Source organism: Lissotriton vulgaris, chromosome 5 (genome assembly GCF_964263255.1).
Source record: "Lissotriton vulgaris chromosome 5, aLisVul1.2, whole genome shotgun sequence".
NCBI lineage: Eukaryota > Metazoa > Chordata > Amphibia > Caudata > Salamandridae > Lissotriton > Lissotriton vulgaris.
This window is the reverse complement of record NC_141693.1, coordinates 431,550,459-431,572,110: the sequence shown is the minus strand read 5'-3', so window position 1 is coordinate 431,572,110 and position 21,652 is coordinate 431,550,459. Positions and strand designations below refer to the sequence as shown.

Here is a 21,652-nt window from a genome sequence, read left to right as displayed (position 1 = left end):
TCCTCCTTAGTACCGCCTTGTCTTATTTTGTAACCTCCCATGGCAACACCCCCCGTTACCTGTGTTGTTACTCTGTAGGCTTTAATTACTGCCTCCAAGCACTATTTTCTCAAATAGCTGTGTCCTCCTAACGCTTTAAAAAAAATCTTTATAGCACAGGTGCCGATAGCATTTGCAATGCAATAGGTGTCACATTTGCGAGAGTTTAAGCTATTAGCATTGTTATATTATGTTATGTTATATAGGCTTGTAAAGCGCGCTATTACCCAAGGGTGTCCTGGCGCTGAGCACTGTCTAACTGGAAACCCACCTCCTGAGCACAGACTAAGACCAAACTGAAAACAACCAAGTCTTCAGACGTTTCCTGAAAGGGAGGAGCTCTGTAGCAGTCCTTAGATGTAAAGGTAGGTCATTCCAGGCTCCGGTGGCTCCTTGCACAAAACTCCTTCCGGCCCAATTTGCCTTTTTAGCTCTGGGAACGATCACCAGCTTTGTATCCATTGAGTGAAGCATTCTCCCGGGATATACCATTGAATGTGCTTTTTAAGGTCTTCTGGGCTATCCCCATCAGGGACTTAAAAACCGTACAGAGAGCTTTAAATTGGGCTCTTTGCTTTATCGGAAGCCAATGAAGGGAAAGTAATCCGATTCTACCGACATAAACCTAGGAGTGCCCGTAAGCAACCTGGCCGCCGCATTCTACACCATCTGTAATCTGTTGAGGTGTTTCTTATGAATCGTCAGGTACAAGCTGTGACAGTAGTCCAGATGGGACAAATTAAGGGCAGAGACAACTGTTCTGAAACTTTCTTCGGTGAGAAAGAATGTTATTTTCCTCAGGGTTCTCAGGATGAAAAAACTTGTTGATACCTCCCTGCTGACCTGGTTACCAAAAGTGTAAATTGTAAATGACAATGCCTTTTATTTATCTGTTTTAAAAACCACAATAATAGAAGGCATTTTTATTTACAATGCCCATAGCTCAAACTCTCATAAATGCGAGACCTATTGCATTGCAAATGCATGTTATAACGAAGCTACCGCTTCAGATCAAGTAAAAGGTAATATTCTAAAAACATAAAATAAACTCTTATTGTTTATTAATAATAGGACCTAATAAGTTAGGGATGCCCGCTAAAAAGGACGTACACAATATTCTGTTACAAATCATACTCTGTGGCCGAGCAGGAGTATGGTGTCCATCCAGATGGTCAAGACAGAGCAATTCTCCCTCATTTGGAAACACAGCACATCTCATTCCTTTAGAACAAAGGGACCACACATCACCTCTGCCTCAAGGGCATAGCGCAGACCCCTGTGGCGCGGGAAGGCGCCAGCTCTTCAAAGGGGGCCCGAGCTCTTCAAAGGGGCCCTTAGTCCTTCAGGGGGTTCCCATTCAGCCCATGGTCAATGAATATCTATGAGACTCAAATGCCTTTCCTCATATTTCACAAGGAGGAACCATCAATTTGCGTTACGCCACCACTGATCTCCCCTCATCAAAAGGCACAGGTAACAAGGAAGACAACACACCCATTCACATCACCATCCTACAGTGCTGTACCTAGTTAGGGACGCACGGTGTATACACACACTCAACACTATGGCACCGCAGAGTGTTAGAACATGCGCAGGTCATACTGCAATCTTTATCCCACACCACGTGTGAGCTGGCTTCCACCAAGCAGGATCATCTTTAACCTGGAATCACTCATACCTAACGTTCTACCCTATACAAACCAAAAAAAAGAAAAAAGTGTTTCTATTAAAAAATAAAGAAATAAGAAATAACGAATTTGGGTTACATTGAATGGTTTTCTTGTACCCTTTGGGAAATAATATAGTGAATTGATATCAGTATTGGCAAATCTCATGGTGTTTTCTAAAGACATTTTCTAAGCATCTCCACATGTCTCAGGGTGCCGCCCTACTTGGGGTTGAGAATTTGATGCTACCAGTTCTAGTAGTGACTTAGGGCCCGATGTAGGTGGCCGTTTCAGGCCATTTACCGACCGGTAACGGCCGATTTCGGCCGTTACCGACCGGTAAATGGCCAATCGGTATGTAGGGGCCTAAATCCAAGGCCACATGTAGGTAAATCTACATTTACAGAATCGGTAAAATTACCGATTCGGTAAAATACCGAATCGGTAGTTTTACCGATTCTGTAAATTCCATATGTAGGTGGGACTCTTCTGAGTCCCAAAGGCCTTAACGAATCGGTATTTTACCATGAAATCCAACTTCATGGTAAAATACCGATTCCGGTGTGCATGCACATGTGTGCATGCACACCTATGCCATGTGGCAGGCAGACCTGTCCCTAGGGCTTGTATGCCTGCCACATGGCACCCAATCCTGTTTAGGGGGTGCCAGGGGGTGTCAAAGTGAAGCCCATAGGAATCAATAGGCTTTACCGATTCGGTATTTACCGAATCGGTAAATACCGACTTTTACCGATTCGGTAAAAGGGAACATCTGGATTCCCTACATACCCACCCCTCACATTTACCGATTCTTAATTACCGAATCAGTAAAATTCGGTAATTTGCGGTAATTAAGAATCGGTAAATGTTACTTACCTACATCTGGCCCTTAGAGGCATATTTACAAGCCCCTATCACCATCACAATGTCACTTTTAGTGACACTGTAATGGCGATAGGAGTTTCACCTTATTTACAAGGCAGCGTTAAGCCACTTAACGTGGCTTAACACTGTCTTGTAAATAAGGCCCCCTTTCACGCTACACTTAGCGTGAAAGGGGCAGGCAGTGGGTGTTGTGGTGGGCATTCCATTAGGCACCTCACATAGAAGTTACAAAGCGGCATTTAAAGATTATTTATGTACAGGAAGGGGGACCTTCCTGCACATAAACGCACTATGGTGCAATGGTGCCTGCATTGGCGCTAGGGAGTTAAATTTAGCACCAGCACAGGGGGAAACGCAGAGCTGCACTATATTCTAGTAAATATGGTGCGGCACTGCGTTTCTAAAGTGACGAAGCGTGTTGTTACACGCTTCACCACTTTATTGTAATTATGCCCCTTAGAGCTCAAAGTTGGATCTCTGAATTAAAGGAAAAATCATGAATAGCCATGTGTAACACATCACTTCTTATTACTAGTCCCTCTAACTGTCAGGTAAAACTTCGGCAGGTCAGTTATACGACACTCTCCAGATTTCCCTAGTGGTCAGCCTGTTAAAATCACTGGGAGATTGAGATGTCAACGAACAAATACCTAGACCACATTATGTTAAGTTGTTACAGGAACGCCCACCAAGTTGGTGAATGAGAATCAAATTACCAAGAAAATAGAGGCAGATGCTTTAAATATATGATATGTTCTAAAAAAGAGTGCTCTATAAGTCAATCAAGACCTACACTGTGGGATGTGTCGTTTGCTAACACATATGCAGGTTACATATTGTGGAGAGAACTGCTTCTGTACTAGACCTTACATTTCCCACTGTTGTTGCCGGTCAATATCAGAATAAGAGGATGAGTGTGCCACATATTGCAGCCTGTAAAGAGAGCCAATTTCGCCCTTTGTCTGTAGATTTATGTACCCTATAATGGGCTTGTACCAAAGCCATCTGAGGTCCAGGGGTGTCATTTATGAAAAGTGACGCATCGCTGCGTGAAAACAGCGATGCGTCACTTTTCACTGCGCACTCCTTGCGACATTCCTGATGCGTCATATTTAATGTATGACGAATCATGTCGCAAGGAGTTACAGATACGTCAGTATTTCTGACGTATCTGTAAGCGCAAAAGTGACGCATTGCTGGAGTGTGTCACAAAAGTGACGCAACTCCAGCAATGCGCCCTTTCACATGGGGAAAGCCCCATGTGAAAGGGCTTGCGTCAGTCTTACGCCTGCTGTGAGGCAGGCGCAAGATTTTGACGCAACAGCGTCCTAAAAGTGACGCCGTGAAATCTCATAGATTTCACTGCGCCACTATTACGAGGCTTTTTGCGGGGGAACACCCCCTCTGCATACATTATACCTGGCGCAGGTATAATGTGGCGTAGGGGTTTAAAAAGTGACGCATCTACCTAGATGCGTCACTTTTTAAATATGGTGCAACGAGGCGCATTTTTTACACCGCTGGTGCGTCACAAAAAGTGACGCACCGGCGGCGCGAAACTGACGCAAGGCCTTCATAAATAAGGCCCCAGGTGCTCATTCACTGTGCGTAGGATGTGTATGCTGACTGTTGTCAATTTCTCTTCACGTTTTGACCACCTGGAAGTGAATTCACTGTAAACTGCTTGATTACTAATATGAGAAGATCAAATATTTCCCATCTCTTGCCCCCAGTGAATCAAAAATGATAGATTATTTGGCAAAGTAGGGGTATTCCTTAGGTTCCCTGACTCGGAGGACAGAAAATTTGTCTGAGTATCAATATTCATGGTGGCAGATAGTAGAAAAGGTCCAGCGGTATTTACCTGATGGGAAATCGTAGGCTGTAAAGTAGTTCATTATAGATGGCTTTGAGGACATGAAGCAAATCACCCAGTTAAGGACCAGACACACTGGATACTATAGCTAGATCTGTAGCTGGTGTAGTTGGGAAATCATCCAGGAAAATGTACGGCTAATGCCACTTGGACACACAGCGGGCATATTTACAAGAACTGACGCATCAGCATCGGTGCGTCAGATTTCTTGCGCCTGCTGCAAATTCTCTAACGATGAATGGATGCGCTGTATTTACAATACAGTGCTTCATGGCACAAGGATTCACTTATGTGACTCATTTTTTGGTGCTAAAGTGACACATTGCTGGAGTAAGTCGTAAGACTGACGCAACCCCAGAAATGTGTCAAAACATAAATGCAAATGTAAATGTATAGGCATTTATATAGCGCACTACTTACCCGGAGGGTCCCAAGGCGCTTCGACCGCTGTGAAACCCTTCCTGGCTTCCCTGAGAGATGGTCCCTTAATGGGTATCTCCAGGGTGAGACCAGGCATCCCCGGCGGTCTGGTGGGGCCGTTAGTGAAGATGAGGCAAGCTAATGCCCAGAGTTGCCGAGTGTGATCGCTGATCGGAGTGGGCACAGAGGCGAGAGAATTATCGAGTCCGCTGACCCTGGTCCGGAAACCTGCTGCGCCGGGAATCGAACCCTGGTCCCGGGCCGTCTTCTGCTCTCGGGTCTGCCGCCTCTAACCAGTGAGCCACACTAACAGGCGAGTCCAATGTTATAAACCCTGCGTCAATCCTTACGCCTGGTTTGAGAAGGCGCAAGAACTTTGAAGCAGTCAAGTCGTAGAGTGACACAGTGAAAAGTTGTACATTTCACTGTGTCAGTTATGTGACTTTTAATGTGGGAAGGCCTACCTTGCATACATTCTACCTGGCGCAGGTGTAATGTGACGCCGGCCTCTATAAACTGACACATTGGGCCCATGCATCAGTATGTAAATATGGAGTAGTGTGGAGCATTGAGTTTGCTGCCGGTGAATCAACAAGTATGACGCTGCGGCAGCGCTAGCTTCTTCTAAATATGCCCCAAGGAATCATCGCTCCTCTGAATCCATATAACAGCATTTTCATTCATTTGTCAGAACAGAATTGTCCTACAATTAACGGACTCCACCAAGGTATCTTATGATGTCACTTCCAGTCAGACAGTATTGCCTTCGTGCTCTGCCTTGGGGTATATATAGGACATTTTTCACAGTGCCCACAGATCCTGCCAAGAGGGTCAGCTTGAATGTAGCAAGGAAAACAATATTCATCAGAACTAACATTAACAAAGGTAGGAGCTTTTTCGTCTGTTGTCTCAAAAGTCTTTTATGGACTGCTGCTACCAGGGCCTTGCCTTACCACCAGCCTCTCCACTGCTTCGAGGACCCCCTGCCCTTTCTGGACCTGCTTTGGGCAGTATAAAAAAAAACCTTCCTAAGCACTGAGTCCTGTCCTAGAATGTCAGTCTGCACTAGTAGCCATTCTTCCTTCCCAACTTCATCTGAAGATGGTGGTGATGTCTCAGGTACCCTTAAGTTCTCCTCTTAGGAGTGGAAGAATGAAAACTGTGTACAAATTGTCAGGTCTCTTTTTTGAAAGAGCCTCATAAAACAAGAGTGTGAGAAGTGAAAGAGCAGAATTATGTTCCGTGGGAAAAACAGTAATGCGGAACATCAGAGGTGCGTGCCAGAGCAGGTAGGGCCGCCCCTTTGCAAGCCAGGGGTGGGGCATCATTAATGGTAGATCTGATGAGGGCTTCTACATGAGAGGTGTAATGTCACAGTGTTTGGGAACATGGCACCACTTCTTGGCAGGCCAACCCATCTCTGCCTTGTATCCACCTTCATGATGATGTGCCTGTCACCCTAGGCGTTGGAACTCACAAGCATTACACTCTCCTGTACATTCTTGATACTCGCATTGCACACCACTGTTATCCTTATCATGAGTTAAACAGAGTGGTATCCTATTCCAATTCAGTGTGGCCTTGTGTTCCCACACCAAGGAGTAATGGGTGCGGGAACACTGGCCCTGACTTCACCGGATGTGATTCCTCACCGTATGTAGTGCCTGGGTTTCTAGGTAGGCAGAGGGAAAGGTGCAGTCTGGCGAGGGCTGGTTTTAGTGTTGGTGGCGCCTTGTGCGACATTCAATTTTGGCACCCTCCCATGACTACCACTGGGCAAAAGTGCCCCTTATCTCTTCATAGCCCCTCTCTCACATACATTTAATTTGTTTTAAAGCACTGGTAAAGGTTAGATTTACTAACAAGAATGTATATCTACCCAAACTAACACTTTTTAGCAACAACCACCCCTGAGGTCAGTGGCCCCTTCCCAGGTCAACGTCCTGTGCGGCCGCACCAGTCGCACTGCCCTATAGCCGGTCCTGAGTCTGGCACCTACTGAAACCCCTCCTACAGCACATGAGGCACACTCTAAGCTTTCCCTAGGAGCACATGAGCCTGCCCTTGACACCCTCCCGAACCGATCTGCTGCACAGCAACCCACTGCGGCCTCCCAGCTCGCATTTACCACTTACTCAAAACAGATGGTAAATGTGGTCAAAGGCTACTTTTTTACTCTTACTCTTATTACTGGTGAAGCAGGCCATTTCTTATCCAGTGGACTTCCCTGATATCTCGCCATCTTAACTCCAGGCAACTCCGAATACAAATTACAGATTGACAAAGGCTGTTGTTACAGCCGAAACGCGTCTCTCTTGGTGGTTGGGTCGAGGAAGACCCAACATAATAAAGAAGCCTAATCCTGCAGCGTAGTGTAGAGGTTGTGTGGATATCCATCCATCCATCCATCCATCCATCCATCTGTGTGTGTATACACTACACTGTAGTCTAGGTACTGACACATCCGACACAGTGCAATGTCTGATTGGACGGCCTTAGTACTCATGCACATAACACAGCACCTGCCAGTGTCTCCTGTAAAGCTTTGGTCGTCAAACACACGTCACACAGAAGTGTCTCTCTTAAAGCCTTGGAACTCTTAAAGCACTGCATATCCTTAATCGGCTGCAATTGATTAGAAGTGGCTGCACTAACACACTAATTACTGTGAAAGAGTGAGAAGGAAATAGTGCAGAGATTGCCACCCCCTGGTAGTGTGCTCCCTTTTCTCCAGCGTCATGGCCTGTGTCACGCAGACAGCAACAGTCAGATCCATGGATGGTTAACTGGTTGGGCCTGAAGAGTATGAGTTTCCAAAGAAGCAAAAATGCAATTACCTTGTATGTGTAAACAATTTTAGTTGTTCACACAGCAGCTACACAGGTTTAAGTATAAAAGCCTACCAACTGGTGTATTAGGGACATAAACTAGCATTTTGTGTTTAAAACCGCGAATATTAAAGCTTTTGCTTTCTCACATGAACTAATGTGCTTTATGAGTGTTCCAATAGTTTACGGAGATGCGAAGCGTGTTGTTAAGCCAAGAAAGCTAACAACACGCTTCATCACTTTGAAAAGCAGGGCTGCACCATATGTACTAGAATATGGTGCTGCACCATATGTACTAGAATATGGTGCCGCCCTGCGTTTCCCCCTGTGCTGGTGTTAATTCTAGCTGCCTAGTGCCAACGCAGGCCCCCTTGCACCATAGTAGGAGGGTGCCTGTGTTGATGGGAAGATTGATTATGGGCAGGAACGTCCCCCTTCCTGTACATATACAATCTTTAAATACTGTTTTGTAACTTCTATGAGTGCTGCTTAATGCAGCACACACAGAAGTTGCAGAACGGCATTTTTTTTAAAATAATTGTTTATGTGCAGGAAGGGGTATCGTCCTGCACATAAACAATCATAGGCAATTTTCAGTTTCTATATTTGCTGCACAAGGCAGCACACATGGAAACAGCAAAAGAGAAATAAAGTATTTCTCCTCGTTTCGCCTGTTTAAGACCAGTTTCTTCCCTGCTCTTAATTTTGGTGCTGCCTCCTATTTACGCCACCCTTGTGAATAGGGGGCAGAGTCAAAATCAATGGGTGTTGTGGTGAAACGCCCACCGCAACACCCATTACCCTCCCCTTTCACGCTAAATACAGTGTGAAAAGGTGCCTTATTTGCAAGGCAACGTTAAGTGACGTTCTGGTGGCGATAAGAGCCTGTAAATATGCCCCTACCTTTCGATTAATCAACCTATTGATTTTTCAAACCAAAGTTACTGTATACCAACCAGTACAAGTCATGAAAATCGATGCAACTTGTGTGAACCAGTGCAGTACGCACAAGGACACATCCACTACATTTCATACTTATCCAATGTAGTTGCTATGTGAACCACTATGTTTGATATAAACCAACACATACAGCACTCCTGAACTTTATTTGATTTCATCTGGATGTTTTTTAATGCGATACTAGCCACCAATTGGCGTCCAATGAGACTAGAATTGTCTTCTCTCCTCCATGGCTGCACTTACTGTTTGGAAATTACCATTTCTGCTACCACATACAAAATTGTCTAAATGTGTGCCCAGACCAGTCAGTTTTCTTCCTCCAAGACAGGAGACCCTTTGCATCCACACAGACTGTTAAGGGTCAAGCAATCCCACCGGACCCTGCCACAGTCCAGCATGCAGTATTCCATGAGGAAGCTTGGCATTTTCAGCATCACAACCTGCCTGAAGGAGAACACTTGAGTGGGTCAAGGTACAGTATTCCCCAAATGTGCGATTTAAACCAAACTTAGTCGCCTCCAACCAGTAGATCGTGAGCTACAGTAGCTCTCCAGCTACCTCCAAGTAGCTCACCTGTGTGCAGTCCAGCCTCTTAAATTAGAAAGTTTTTTGCTAGGTTAAATTGTTCTACATATTTAAAAAATTCAAATTATACAGCGTTAATAATATTAGTAGCTGTCAATGCGTTTCATTGAACATAAGTAGCTCTCAGTACAGAAAAGGTTGGAGACCCTTTATTTTTAAAAGGCCATGACAGACCCTAGCTGAATAAAATCACGCCACCTGCCCAGAGGTTCTACTTTTCACCCATTAGGCCTTGGTAGGCATTGCCCAAGATTTGTCAAAGCCTTGAAGTCACCCATGCAACACAAACTGTGGTGTTGAACGCTTTCCCCGGAGTCGTGGGAGGATCCTGCAAGGTGTTCCTATGAAACGTTACACACTGATTACTTTAATTTCCAATGTTTTGATGCGAGTTATTCGATCACCAGAAACTGTCTGGTTTCTTGTTGTGCGGCATGGCTGGTCCATTCACTGACTTTAAGACCCAGGTGGCCCCCCAGCAGTACGGCCTGATGTACCAATGGTCGGATCGGGCAACAGTTACTAGGCAAATGCAGCAATTGCTTTGTAATTTGCCAATGCGAAAGATGCACATATCTAATGCACCACAAAATGATCATTTGGTAGAATCTTGCCTCATTATTATTAACCTCTTAAGTGCTGCTGACGGCCAACGGTCGTCACGAGCGCTACCTCCCCAGTGCTGCGCACGACCATTGGACGTCCATTCAGCACTAGTTCCAATGGACAGCGCAGCACTGGGGAGGGATATTTGCGAAGCAGCTAAGGTGTTAATAAGGCAGGATTCTGTTTCAGGGTCCTACCTTAGATGGAGGCCTGCGAGGGTCAACAGAGCTCTGTATGTGCATTGGCATTCTCAGAAAGCTTACCTTCGTGTTTATTACAGCCCTTGATCCTTCTTGGAATGCAATAAAAAAACAAGCTTTGGCATAGCCAATAGGTCTCGCCTTTGGGACCTTATAAGTGTTTAGCCATGCAACAGTTGTTGCACCAAGGATATTGTGCTGGATAACAAAACAGTTATAAAGTCCCAAAGGCGAGACCTATTTGCTATGCCAATGCTTGTTTAGCTATGTTGTAATGTAGCCGAGCATGGCTGAAAATAACGTAAAAACAATAACACATGTTGTCATATTCTTTTTTTATGGAATAAACGTGCTTTCCTTCCAGGCAGATGCACTTTCAGTTGGGCAAAGTATATTTGCATCGTAAAAAATGTGTATTGCTGGAGTAATTCACTCTTTGTTTGTAGTAATCAATTAAGACCCTCCGTAGATCAGACAGCAAGAGTAGCAGAGAGCCTCTTTGTAAAATGTAGTTTCTTATATAGCGCATGTATCACCACAAAGGGTATCTCGGCGCTTGCTTTGGGAACCCATCCTGGTTTTTCCCTGTGGAATAGCCCAGCTGGGCACCCCCAAGGTGAAAGCCAAGCATCCCGCCGCTGGGGCTGTAGTGGAGATTGAGCAAGCTATTGCCCAGAGTTGCAGAGCGTGAACCCCTGATTCAAGTAGGCACCGAAGCGAGAATTATCAGGTCCGTGAACATTTGGGCTCCGGAATTGAACCCTGGTCCCGGTCCGACCTCTGCTTCTGGGTCTGCCTCCTCTAACCGGTGAGCCACACTTCTCCACGAACATGGAGCTGCTGGAGTTCCTGATTTGAACATACTAGCAGAGCAGTGTGTACCAAAAAGAGGCGCAGGTCTCTCTTTATCTCTTGCCGCGTCTTGACCTGGCTTTAAATAGTACCATGACCTGGCACAGTGCTGTCCGACTCCTGGGCTCCAGAAGTGACTTTTGAGCAGATGTGGCTGCGGTCATTAGGCCCACGTGGAGATGTGGATGAGGTGTGTGTGCAAGTGACTGTGATGCCAACAAGCAGGCCTGGCTCTAGAATTTTTTCTTTGGGAGGGCCCAAAAGAAGCATGGGTGGGACTTGAAGGTGAGTGGGTACTGCCCACAAAACAACAAAGTATTTCATCGATGTGATATTCTGGGTATCGGCATCTGTCCGCGTTTGATATTTTGAACACAATAATCAGCACACAAAGAGCTACATACCTCGCTTTCTCTGACGTGCTTCCGGCTCTGGGGGAGGGGAGGGATGCTGCTTTTCAAATCTTTAAGATGCAGAACTTGGCCCACCCGCTAGAACCGGGCCTGTCAGCAAGGGTGATCCTGGCATCGTTGATGATTAATATGATGCTAGTGTGAATGACTGTGACGTTATTGAGTGCTAAGAAGACTGCAAATGTGATTGTGATGTCATGGTGTTAGTATGATGTCAGCAAGGGGGGTTTGATGATATAATTGAGGGTTTCGTTGATGCTGCAAGGGAAGGTGCCTATGATGTGTGTGTGTGTGGGGGGGGGGGGTTATGATTCCATTGAGTGTGGTTGTGATCACAGCAGGAGTGATGGCTATAGCAGCATTGATGCCAAAGAAGTCAGTGAGTGTGATGTTATTAAGGGTAATTATGATGTCACCAAGGGTGGACATTCTGTGTATGAGGGCAGCTGGTCACAACTATGTCAGTAGGTCACTGTGATTCTAGCAAGGTGGCTATAATGGCACTGCGGGTTATTATTGTCTCAGTAAGGGTCGGTATAATGTCCCTGAGGGGCGCTATGATGTCATTGGGGCTGTTATGCTGTCAGCGAGGGTAATCTTATGATGCTAGTATGGGTGAATGCCTCGCCTGCTGCGCTGTTTCTCACCCAAGTTGGTTAGAGGAGTTGCCCTTTTACAGAAAAGCCATTCTGCCAACCCTTTGTCTCTAATGCCACCGGAGGCTTACTTCAAAATGTGTAAGAAAGACTATGATGAGCTGTAGTAGAAGGACGTAGGTGAAAAAAATTGAGGGCCTAATTTACTAGGGTTTGACATAGGGCACCTCAGTAAGGAATCTTGCTGCGCCGCCCGGCAAAACAAATGGGCAGGAATATGCCTTATATATGTGATATGACGCATTCCTGTACTTTTCCCCTGCACCGGCGCACAATGGGCTGCCATGCACCAACGCAGGCCCCTTTGCACCATGGTGCAAGGGTGCCTGCCTTGTGGGGTTGATTCATTTTTTTCAGGAAGGGACACCTTCCTGCACAAAATCAATCAATTCAGGCGATTTCATTTTTCAATGATTACCTGAATAATGATGCACACCTAGAAAAAGGAAATCATGAGGAGAAATTAAAACATGTCCTCCCTAACGCCACCCCTGGGATGGCGTTAGGTTTTCACACATTCTCAGGTTTACGATTTCTCGTAAATCTGGGAATGTGTCCGGTTCCGTGGGTGTTGCGTGGGAACACCCTCAGCAACACCCATGGAACGCCCCTTTCACGCAGCTTTCTGCATGAAAGGGGCACATATGTATAAGGTCATGAAAAGCCACGTAAAGTGGCTTTACGTGACCTTATAAATATGCCGTGGCCCATTGCGCTACTTGGACGTAAAAAAAGTGATGTTCTGGCGGTGCAAAAGTGCCGGTAGGCCCTCATAAATGAGGCTCTAAGTATTTGGTGAGCCATGTTAGGCCTGACCACTAGCTCTGCTGCCAGACGTTGGCTACAGGTAAGCTAGGTATGTACTGTACAGCTGTCTGGTGGGCCGATGATGTAATGCATTTATTACACGGGGGTCCTTCTTGTGCTGGTTGGAAGATGAGATACATTTATTACATGGTGGTCCCTTTTTTTACTACAATCTTAAGTGACAACTCAACTTTCAGATTGCAAGAGGTTGTTGGACAATAATATTTAAACCAAAAAGCTGCACACACAACATTGTGTCTCAAACTCACAAAAACGTTCTCACTGACACATCTTTAACTCTTAAGATTTTGCAGATGAAGATCCACCGTCTTGAGCATCTAGTGCAGCTGAAGGATTTGAGGATTGAGGATTTGACGCGACATTTAAACAATCCCAAGATACGGAATCCAGACAAGTGAAATCATAATACAGAAGCACACGCCCTCTGCACTGCCGGAACATCAAGAATGGATGGTGGGCTACTTCTCATCCAGTACTCCCACCTGCCCTCTTTAAATACTATGTGATTAATTTGGCGTGGGTTTGTTAGCGGGGTGGTATTGGGCCCATCCATACGTGTTTGCGCTACATATGCAGCGACAACACAGGAGACACCATTGCCTGCTGTACTAGTGAATGACAACCCTGCGTTCCCCTAATGTGTCCAGCTGAGGCATAAGAATTGGAAACTGATAATCCCCCACACCTCTCTCCCCCCCAGCGCCCCACCACCTCTGTACATACTGTGCAGGCAGCATTACCCTCTACATACGGTGTGCACAGCCCAGGTGGCATGCTGGAGCTCCATCTGTCTGCCTGATCAGTTGTGTAGCTGTCAATAGTGCATCAGGTTCAGGGGTACTAGGGCTCACAGGCGTGAGTGGCCCTCTGCACCCCAAATACGGCATCCTTTTTCTATCCAATCAGGGGCCGGGTTTCCTTTTTCCTTCATAAATTATGGGGCACGGTATCCTTGCTACGCCACTGTGCCCAAGAGCCACCCCAATGAGTCATGCCCCGTTGACTCTTCTGCTGAGACTGCCAACCAACCAGGGAGCCATTTGTGAGTGGATTTTAGTGAAGTTGTCTGTCAATAGCAACTCATTCCTGTCAAACCACTCCCCAATGGTGATGCCTCCTGGTTACTAGTAACAGGCTGGGGAGCACATCGAAATAGCCTTCCTTGTAGACTCAGTTATTTTATACTATCCTACTGAATGTGATAATGTAGAACTTCTTTAATTACAAATAAATGATCTTTACAAATCTAAAGTTAAATTGTCATATTCAATTGGTAATCCAGTGTTAAGTTGGATCTAGTCGCGAGTGGGCCAGTTGTTTTGTTTCAAGCCGAAAACTGAAACTGAACCACAAGTGGACTGGTAATTCCGAGAACAAAGCGACCTGCAATAAGTAGGTGGCACTTTGCTGGGAAATTTGGATGAATCAAGAAAAACACGCAGACATTTGTGTGATAACACTGCTGTGCCTATATTTTTCATCATTCCACCTATTAGACCTTGTAATGACCAGTAAATGTATGGCAGTTACACCCAGTATCGGTAATACTGCATACAATATTATAGGGCCTTATTACCAGCCCACTTGTGATCTACCCCTAGGTGTCGCAGAACAACACAGACTTGTGTAATTTCAGGATTCTGTCCATTTCAGGTGAGGAAATGCATGCAAAAACATCTTACTGGCAGCGTTCCCCCTTCTAATGTTTTCTACAAACAGGCCATAAAGAGAGTTAAAAGCAAACTTGTGGCCTCTACTATTTTGAACTATGTTCATTAAATGAAAGGACTTTCAGGACACAGTAAGCATGACATTCGCCACAAACCCACAGTATAAGCAGAGAAATTGTGTTCTCCTCATATTGTATCAAACAATACTTTGGAAAAATCACAGAATGTCTGCCCTGCTGGCCTTTAATTGTTTTGTCACAGTCGGTGTGGACTTCCTTGTGCCGTATGTATAAGTTGTTTCTATGAAGCACTTTTGTTCGTTTCATTCCCAACACAAGTTATGTGTGATGTCCCATTTGCATAATAAAGATCATTTTTAATTTGTGAAACCAATATTGTGGTGTTTCTGATCTCTGGAAAGTAATGCATATTGAATCTTGAACTTTGAATGCAGAGATTGTGTGTCAGTGAAAGCTGTTTCTCCTCATTGTGGGATACTCGCCAATCTAGTTTCGTTTATGACTCTTTGGACTTCCCGATCAAATATGGCTGCCAGGTCTGTCTGTCCTGCTCAAACATGGCTGCCAGAAATCACTTCCGAACTCACCAAGGATGTCCTTATGACTATCTATCTCTAGAGGCAATTACTGCATTAAAACAAATCATTTAAAGATAACTGGTTTCAGAAAGGCAAACCCAAAGAAATATAAGCCCACACCTATTCCGCAAAACCCAATACAACACCGCCAGCGCAAACTTACCAACTTTATTTGGGGAGGGAAGCGGCCTTGCTTCCTCAGTAAATTACTTAGGCTACCTCGTGACAGGGGGGGATTTTCCTGCCCCAACTTACTATATTATTACTGGGCCTCTCATCTCCGCTATATCTCGGAATGGGTCGCACGGGAGAGCGAGAAGGTTTGATTCCATATGGATAGGGCTGTGGCCTGCTGACCCATATGGGATCTTGATGGCTTTCACGGGAGGCTCGACCAGTCAGCGCTTACATGGCCATACTAACCAAACTACTAGATATTTGGGATGAGCTGGCGTTGTCCAGGGGCCTCACCTCTTTCCCATCTCCCCACACTACCATTGCTCGCAGCCCACACTTTACGCCTGCTCTACACCCACAGTCATTTCTGGCCTGGTCAGAAGGGGGATGCCGGACGCTACGGGACATTTTCGAGGGAAACACTTTTAAATCTTTTGAACAATGCAAAAGGGACTTTCAACTCTTTGAGGGGGCTTTGCGTGTTAGGGGCATGACATGGGTGTTGCTGTGGGTGTTCCCATGCAACACCCATGTCCACTGATGCACTTCCAAATTTATGAGAAATTGTAAATCTGGAAATGCAGCAGAATGCTACGCCACCCTAGGGGTGGCGTAGCGAGGTGCAACGAGGAGAAATGTTTTCATTTCTCCTCGTTGTTTTCCTCTTTCAATGCGTGCTGCATTCTACAGCACACATTGAAAGAGGAAAATGCCTGTAGTGATTGTTTTTGTGCAGAAAGGTGCCCCTTCCTGCACAAAAACAATCTCCCCACGACGCAGGCATCCTTGCACCATGGTGCAAGTGTGCCTGCGCAGGCGCATGGCAGCAGTTTGTGCGCCAGCGCAGGGGGAAGCACAGAGATGCAACATATTGTTGAAAATATGTTGTATCCCTGTGCTTCGAAACTAACGCAGCGCGGCATAGCAAAATGACTTGCAGCAACGCTCTGCATTAGTTTCTTCTAGATCTGACCCTTATTATGTGGCGTTCCCAGGTCTATTAAGCTGAGGTTGTTCATAGCCTCTTGGGTTTTCATTGTTGGACCTTGTGAAGTGCATGGAGCAAATCTGTCTCCTTGACTGTGTTCAATGGAAAGATGCAACCCTTTATTTGAAGCAGAGGCAGCTTGACCAACTTTCCGAATTTTTTCCAAATGTATAATTGCTTTGTGTCTTGCCTTCAAAAGCTCTTGGTCGAAGTCTGATATACCCACAAGACTTCATTTCCATTTGGTGGTCATATTAATATTGTTGTTTTTGACTAGGCCCACTACTATGAAGACCAACATTTAGCAGGAGAAAGTTGCATTCTTAATGGATTCTCTCTTTTAGAACACTTATGCTTCTTTGCCTCGAAGTTCATTCTAAGACAATTGACAGAGGGCCTTGAAGTTGTTTATTGTCTTTGTCATTGGCCAAAATCAATGTTTCGATCACAATGATCTACTCATTCGCTACTCCAAAAACCATGGCATCGATGGGTGAACACACAGTCCCAGTCTCTGGTGGTAACATTTTCTAAAACCGCTCTTCCACCTGCACTGCTGCTTCAGAAGGAAGTTCTTGGGACTGGACTAGGGCCATATGTACGATGGACTGTGTATTGTCATGTACCAACCCTCTTTTACGAGTCGGTTACCTATTACCGACTCGCAAAATAGGCTTTTCGAGTCGCTATTAGGAAGGGGTGTTTTAAGGGCGTCCCGTCCAAATAGCGAGTCGCACTGTTATGTAGGAATGTTTTTCAACTGAAAATGTGAGAATGTGGTTGCAAAACATTTGCAGTTATCAACAACTTCAAGTTGGTGGTAATCCATTTGCAAACGGGAAGGGGTCCCCAAGGGACTACCTCCCCTGTGAGAATGTGGGTGATTTTTTTTATTTAAGAGCTGGCAGTAACTCCTTGGACCACTGCCCACTCTTAAAAAATGAAAATAAAATGTTTCTTGTATATATATACTAGCAGCCCGTCCCGACGTTGTCCGGGTATGAATTGCTGCCGGCCAGTAGTATATTGTTTGGTAGGATTTCGTTTTGATAGCATTTCTTATCTGTGACAGGTGTACTGCTGATGCATTTAAGAGTGCGCGTTCAGTAGTGTGTGAACTCGAGTTTCCCTACTTTATTTTTCCTTGCAAGATTATATAGCGCGAACCCGACAACATGGCATGAGCACAATTTACATTACAGAAGAACACATTCATTTGTGGTAGGCACGGGGAGACAAAGCGATTTGCTGGGAATCACAGGATGTTGAGCTGATGCCGAGATTCGAACGAATCTCCCCAGCTCTAAAGTTCGCAATTCTAGAACTTGTGGCGGGAGGTGTGTCTAAAAGTGTATGTCGGTGCTGGCCATCAATGAGAGAGACCTGTGCATTTTTCAAATGGATGGTGAAAAAATATGAGTATGTTGCTGGATATGTGGGCCGCCGTGCCACCAATGTACTTACCAGGGGAGGGTAAACACCCATTATTCCGCAACTTTCTTTCCGCATACCATCACTCTGCATACTTTCATTACGAAAGTACCATGACTCCGCAATGCCATTATAACGCATGGCATTACATTTTATATTCTTTTACCACGCATACATTTACAACGAAATTCGTTGGATATATTTTTTAGAATGCAGCCCGTTTTTCTTACACAAAAACGCACTGCATTACAAAAAAATATCGCTTAATTTAAAAAGCAATCACAGACATGGTGGTCTGTTGACCACAACGGGCCATCATCCCTGTGATTGTAGCCATCCCCAATAGGTCGCAAACTGAAATCTGCCTCAAGAATATTGATGAGGCAGGTCCATTTGTGACCCACTGGGAATCGCAAACAATGTCTGAGATATTGTTGTACACAGCTGTTTGCGATTTCCTAATTACGAATTGCAAACATTCGCAATTAAGAATTTTTTGTAAATCTGGCCCCTAAACTGCTAGAAGGTCTCAGTCCTAACCTATCTTGACCCTATAAATATAGCCTCTACCCCAAATCCCAAACCTAGCCCTGAACCCTATAAATACCCCTGTACCTCAAAACCCAAACCCAGCCCTGATCCCTAAAAATACCACTGTACCCCAAAATCCAAACCTAACCCTGAACCCTAAAATACCCCTGTACCCCAAAACCCAAACCTAGCCCTGCACCCTTAAAATACCCCTGTACCCCAAAACCCAAACCTACCCCTGAACCCTAAAAATACCCCTGTGCCCCAAAACCCAAACCTAGCCCTGAACCCTGGCCTTTGTCCAGATCTATGAAAATCTTCATCTTCAAAATGTGGCTAGTTTCTTGGCGACTGTCACTAGACAAGTGGTCAGTGTATATTCTGTCCTATTAACTACTTCATTTCCTTTCATTATTGTGCTTTTTTTACCACACTAGGAATGATCATCCAAAAAAGGGATTATGTGTCTTAACAATCAAGATCACTACTTTTTAAACTCCCCCCTTGCGGAAGTACCATGAAGGGACTCCTTTCCCTGCCTTCAGCCCATGATGTATTATCAAATTTTGGTAGAGTAATGTGTCCTCCCTCTTAACCAGAATCACAGTCATCAATTGCCCCACCGGAAAAGCGATCTTCCACATGTATCCCTCTATCCAAGGAAAGACCTGCAGATTCATTAAAGGCTTTTAATGCAAATTCTAGATTCCGGCCATCAACATCAACTAAATACCAGTATATAAGATATCAAATCGTACAACGAACGTCAATTTGTTTATCGTTGTAATAATTCCTAAGCAGACATTTTTCTAGTAATTTTCTTGCTGAATAGCATCATCATCATAACTTTAGGTCCAGCAGTTTGCAGCTTCTGGAACATTAGGTTTTTAGGTAAATCATTCACTTCATAATAATGAGTAGTGTTTTTTAGGTCCACAACTAACCCAAGCTTTTATCCCTGAGTTCAAATTTCAGCTTGCCAATATTTGGGTGTAGTGTTGCGCTGCAGATGTATGCCCCAATGTAGGCCTTTTTATTTTGTATTTAGCTGTGCTGTCTTTGGATGGATCCCAATACCCCTCGGATTGTGTACCATCACCAGAGATGGTTGATTGACGTCATTGTCTTCAATCTCATAGATCGTTCTATTTCGTTAAAAAAATCTTGCATTGTCTTTAATTTTTCCATGGATCAGTCACATCAATTTCTATTTTAGACATTGTTTGGCATTGTACCTTATCCCCACTACAGTGAACAATACATCGCCAGTCGTTGGATGAGGGGAGTAGTGGGAGATGTTAGTGGTTAGCCATAAACCTCCGGTGTGCCCTCAATAGTACCGGTGAGCTACCCCTTCAAAACTGTGCACTCATCTCTAACTGCCACTTAAAGTGTGCTCTAATCCCTAATTCTACCCTAATCTAATTAGTGGCACAACAACCTATGTTGCCTCACCCACAATGTGCCCCAACTCGTGTTTCTCACTGCCTCAGTGAGTTATCATCCTTTCAGTGTGCTTCACCATTTAAATGCATCCTTCAAGTTTAAGCCCATTGTTCCCTTTCCCGCACTTTATTCCACTACCGCAGTGTACTGTTACTTCCTTTTTTCACTAACCCAAAGTGTGCAATTTCCACGGCCACTTTTTTTGGTGCTGCCAAAACACAAAATGTTATTTGTGATTTACAAAGCCACGCAAATCAGATTTGCATGGCGCTATGTGGACTTATTCACAAAAAGTAACGTAAAGCAGCGTATGGAGCTGCCTTTCGTTACTATACATTAAGGCGCCATTCCATGGTGTCCCCATGCATCCATCCATGGATTTTGGCACATTCTCAAATTTACTAAAGCTAGTAAACAAAAATGCTACAGCTCCCTGAACAGGGCACAACATTGAGAAATGTCTTTATTTCTCCTCGCTGCTTGCTCTTTCTGTGCTTGCTGCGTTCTGCAGCACACATAGAAAGAGAAAATCCCTTTAAGGGTTGTCTTTGTGCAGGAAGGTAACCCTTCCTGCTAAAAACAATTCTGCCTTTACCGCAGGCACCCTTGCACCATTGTGCAAGGATGCCTGCGTTGGAGCAAGTCAGCACACAGTGACCAACAGTAGGAGAACGCAAAATGCACCATATCTTCGTAGATATGACGCATTTCTGCTGTCTCCCTCTCATGCAACGCAGCGGAGCAACTTTGCTTGCAGCCCTGCGTTGTGTATTGTAAGGTAAGTAAACCTGCCCCTTAATGGTAGAGATCTGGCACTTCTCAGAATCATACAAGTACTCTAAAGAGTGAGTTCCAGCGCTTCTGTATTTCCATCAGAGATGTTTTAAGGCATGAGCAAAGTGGACCCTGGCCCAGGGCCTCATCCGTTCAGGAGGCCCAGGATAGAGACAGCTCTGTTCTGCAGAGTCTCTTGCACTGATGAGCGTAAATAATTCTTAAACAGATTGTTTTTAATGTAATTTTCATTTACTTTATTTTTAATTAGGGTGACGTATAAGAGTCTATTACAGACATTTTGCAGAAAGTGTTTGTTTTCCAACACCATCACATCCTTTAAAAAGGTTTCTTTTAGCTCAAAACTGGACCTCACAGTTGAAAAATGGGAGGGGGGTCACAAAGATTATTGCACTAATATTCCTGAGCTGCTGATATATTATAATATTGAAAGCACACATCAGTATCCCTGAATATTAGATGTAAACAGAGTCAGAATTTGGACAAGTGTGTCTTTACACTGTCAGGCCACAGAGAACATGAAACAGTTGAAATTGGATCATAAATTCAAAGCAGTTCTGAACAGGGGCCTCCAAAATACCTTTGGCCCAGGGCCCCTGAAATCCTTAAGATGGCCCTGATTTCTATTTTAAGCACTCTGTGCTCCTTCCCTCCCTTTGTGTGCCTGCTCCCTACACCTCTCTGCATGTCTCTTTTGTCTTCCGTCCACGCTTTGTTTGGGAGGGAGGGGTGCAAGCCAACACAGAGACCCACCTTTGTGTGTGAAAAGGCCGCTTTATTGAAAACAGGTGCATATCACAATTGCCTTACAATAAAACCTTACTATACATAACATCACTGATCCTCCATTTCCCCCACCCCTACGATCCCCACATACATCCCCCACCCTGCCGATAACATAAGATTACATAACATTCCATAACAATCCCATTACACAGTATTGCAGTTCCCAACTCCTGCCCTCTAATAAAAACCTACCCCCCCTACCTGTCTTTCTGTAACTGTAACTACCTAACCTCTAGTCTAAACTTAGCCTACCTCTAACCTTTCCCTAGCGCTGCCCACAAAACTTCCTACATTTAACTAAAAACTTCTGCCAATGTGGCCAACTTTTTAACAACCCAGCAGCACCTGTTTCAAGCAACAGCACATACAACTTTCACCAAACCCCTATGCACCTGTCCTCAACCGCTGGCCAAAC

General features: G+C 44.8%; 1 protein-coding gene across 1 annotated transcript in view; it reads left to right on the top strand.

The window, feature by feature from the left end:
- LOC147711028 (sperm flagella and cilia-associated protein 1-like) overlaps positions 1–14,066 on the top strand; it is a 114,216-nt gene extending 100,150 nt beyond the window's left edge. Inside the window, exon 7 of the mRNA XM_086920100.1 lies at positions 13,100–14,066. Coding sequence (XP_086776226.1) covers positions 13,100–13,213 — 114 coding nt within the window. The 3' untranslated portion in view covers positions 13,214–14,066. The remainder of the gene's footprint in view (positions 1–13,099) is intronic.
- The last annotated feature ends 7,586 nt before the right edge of the window (positions 14,067–21,652 follow it).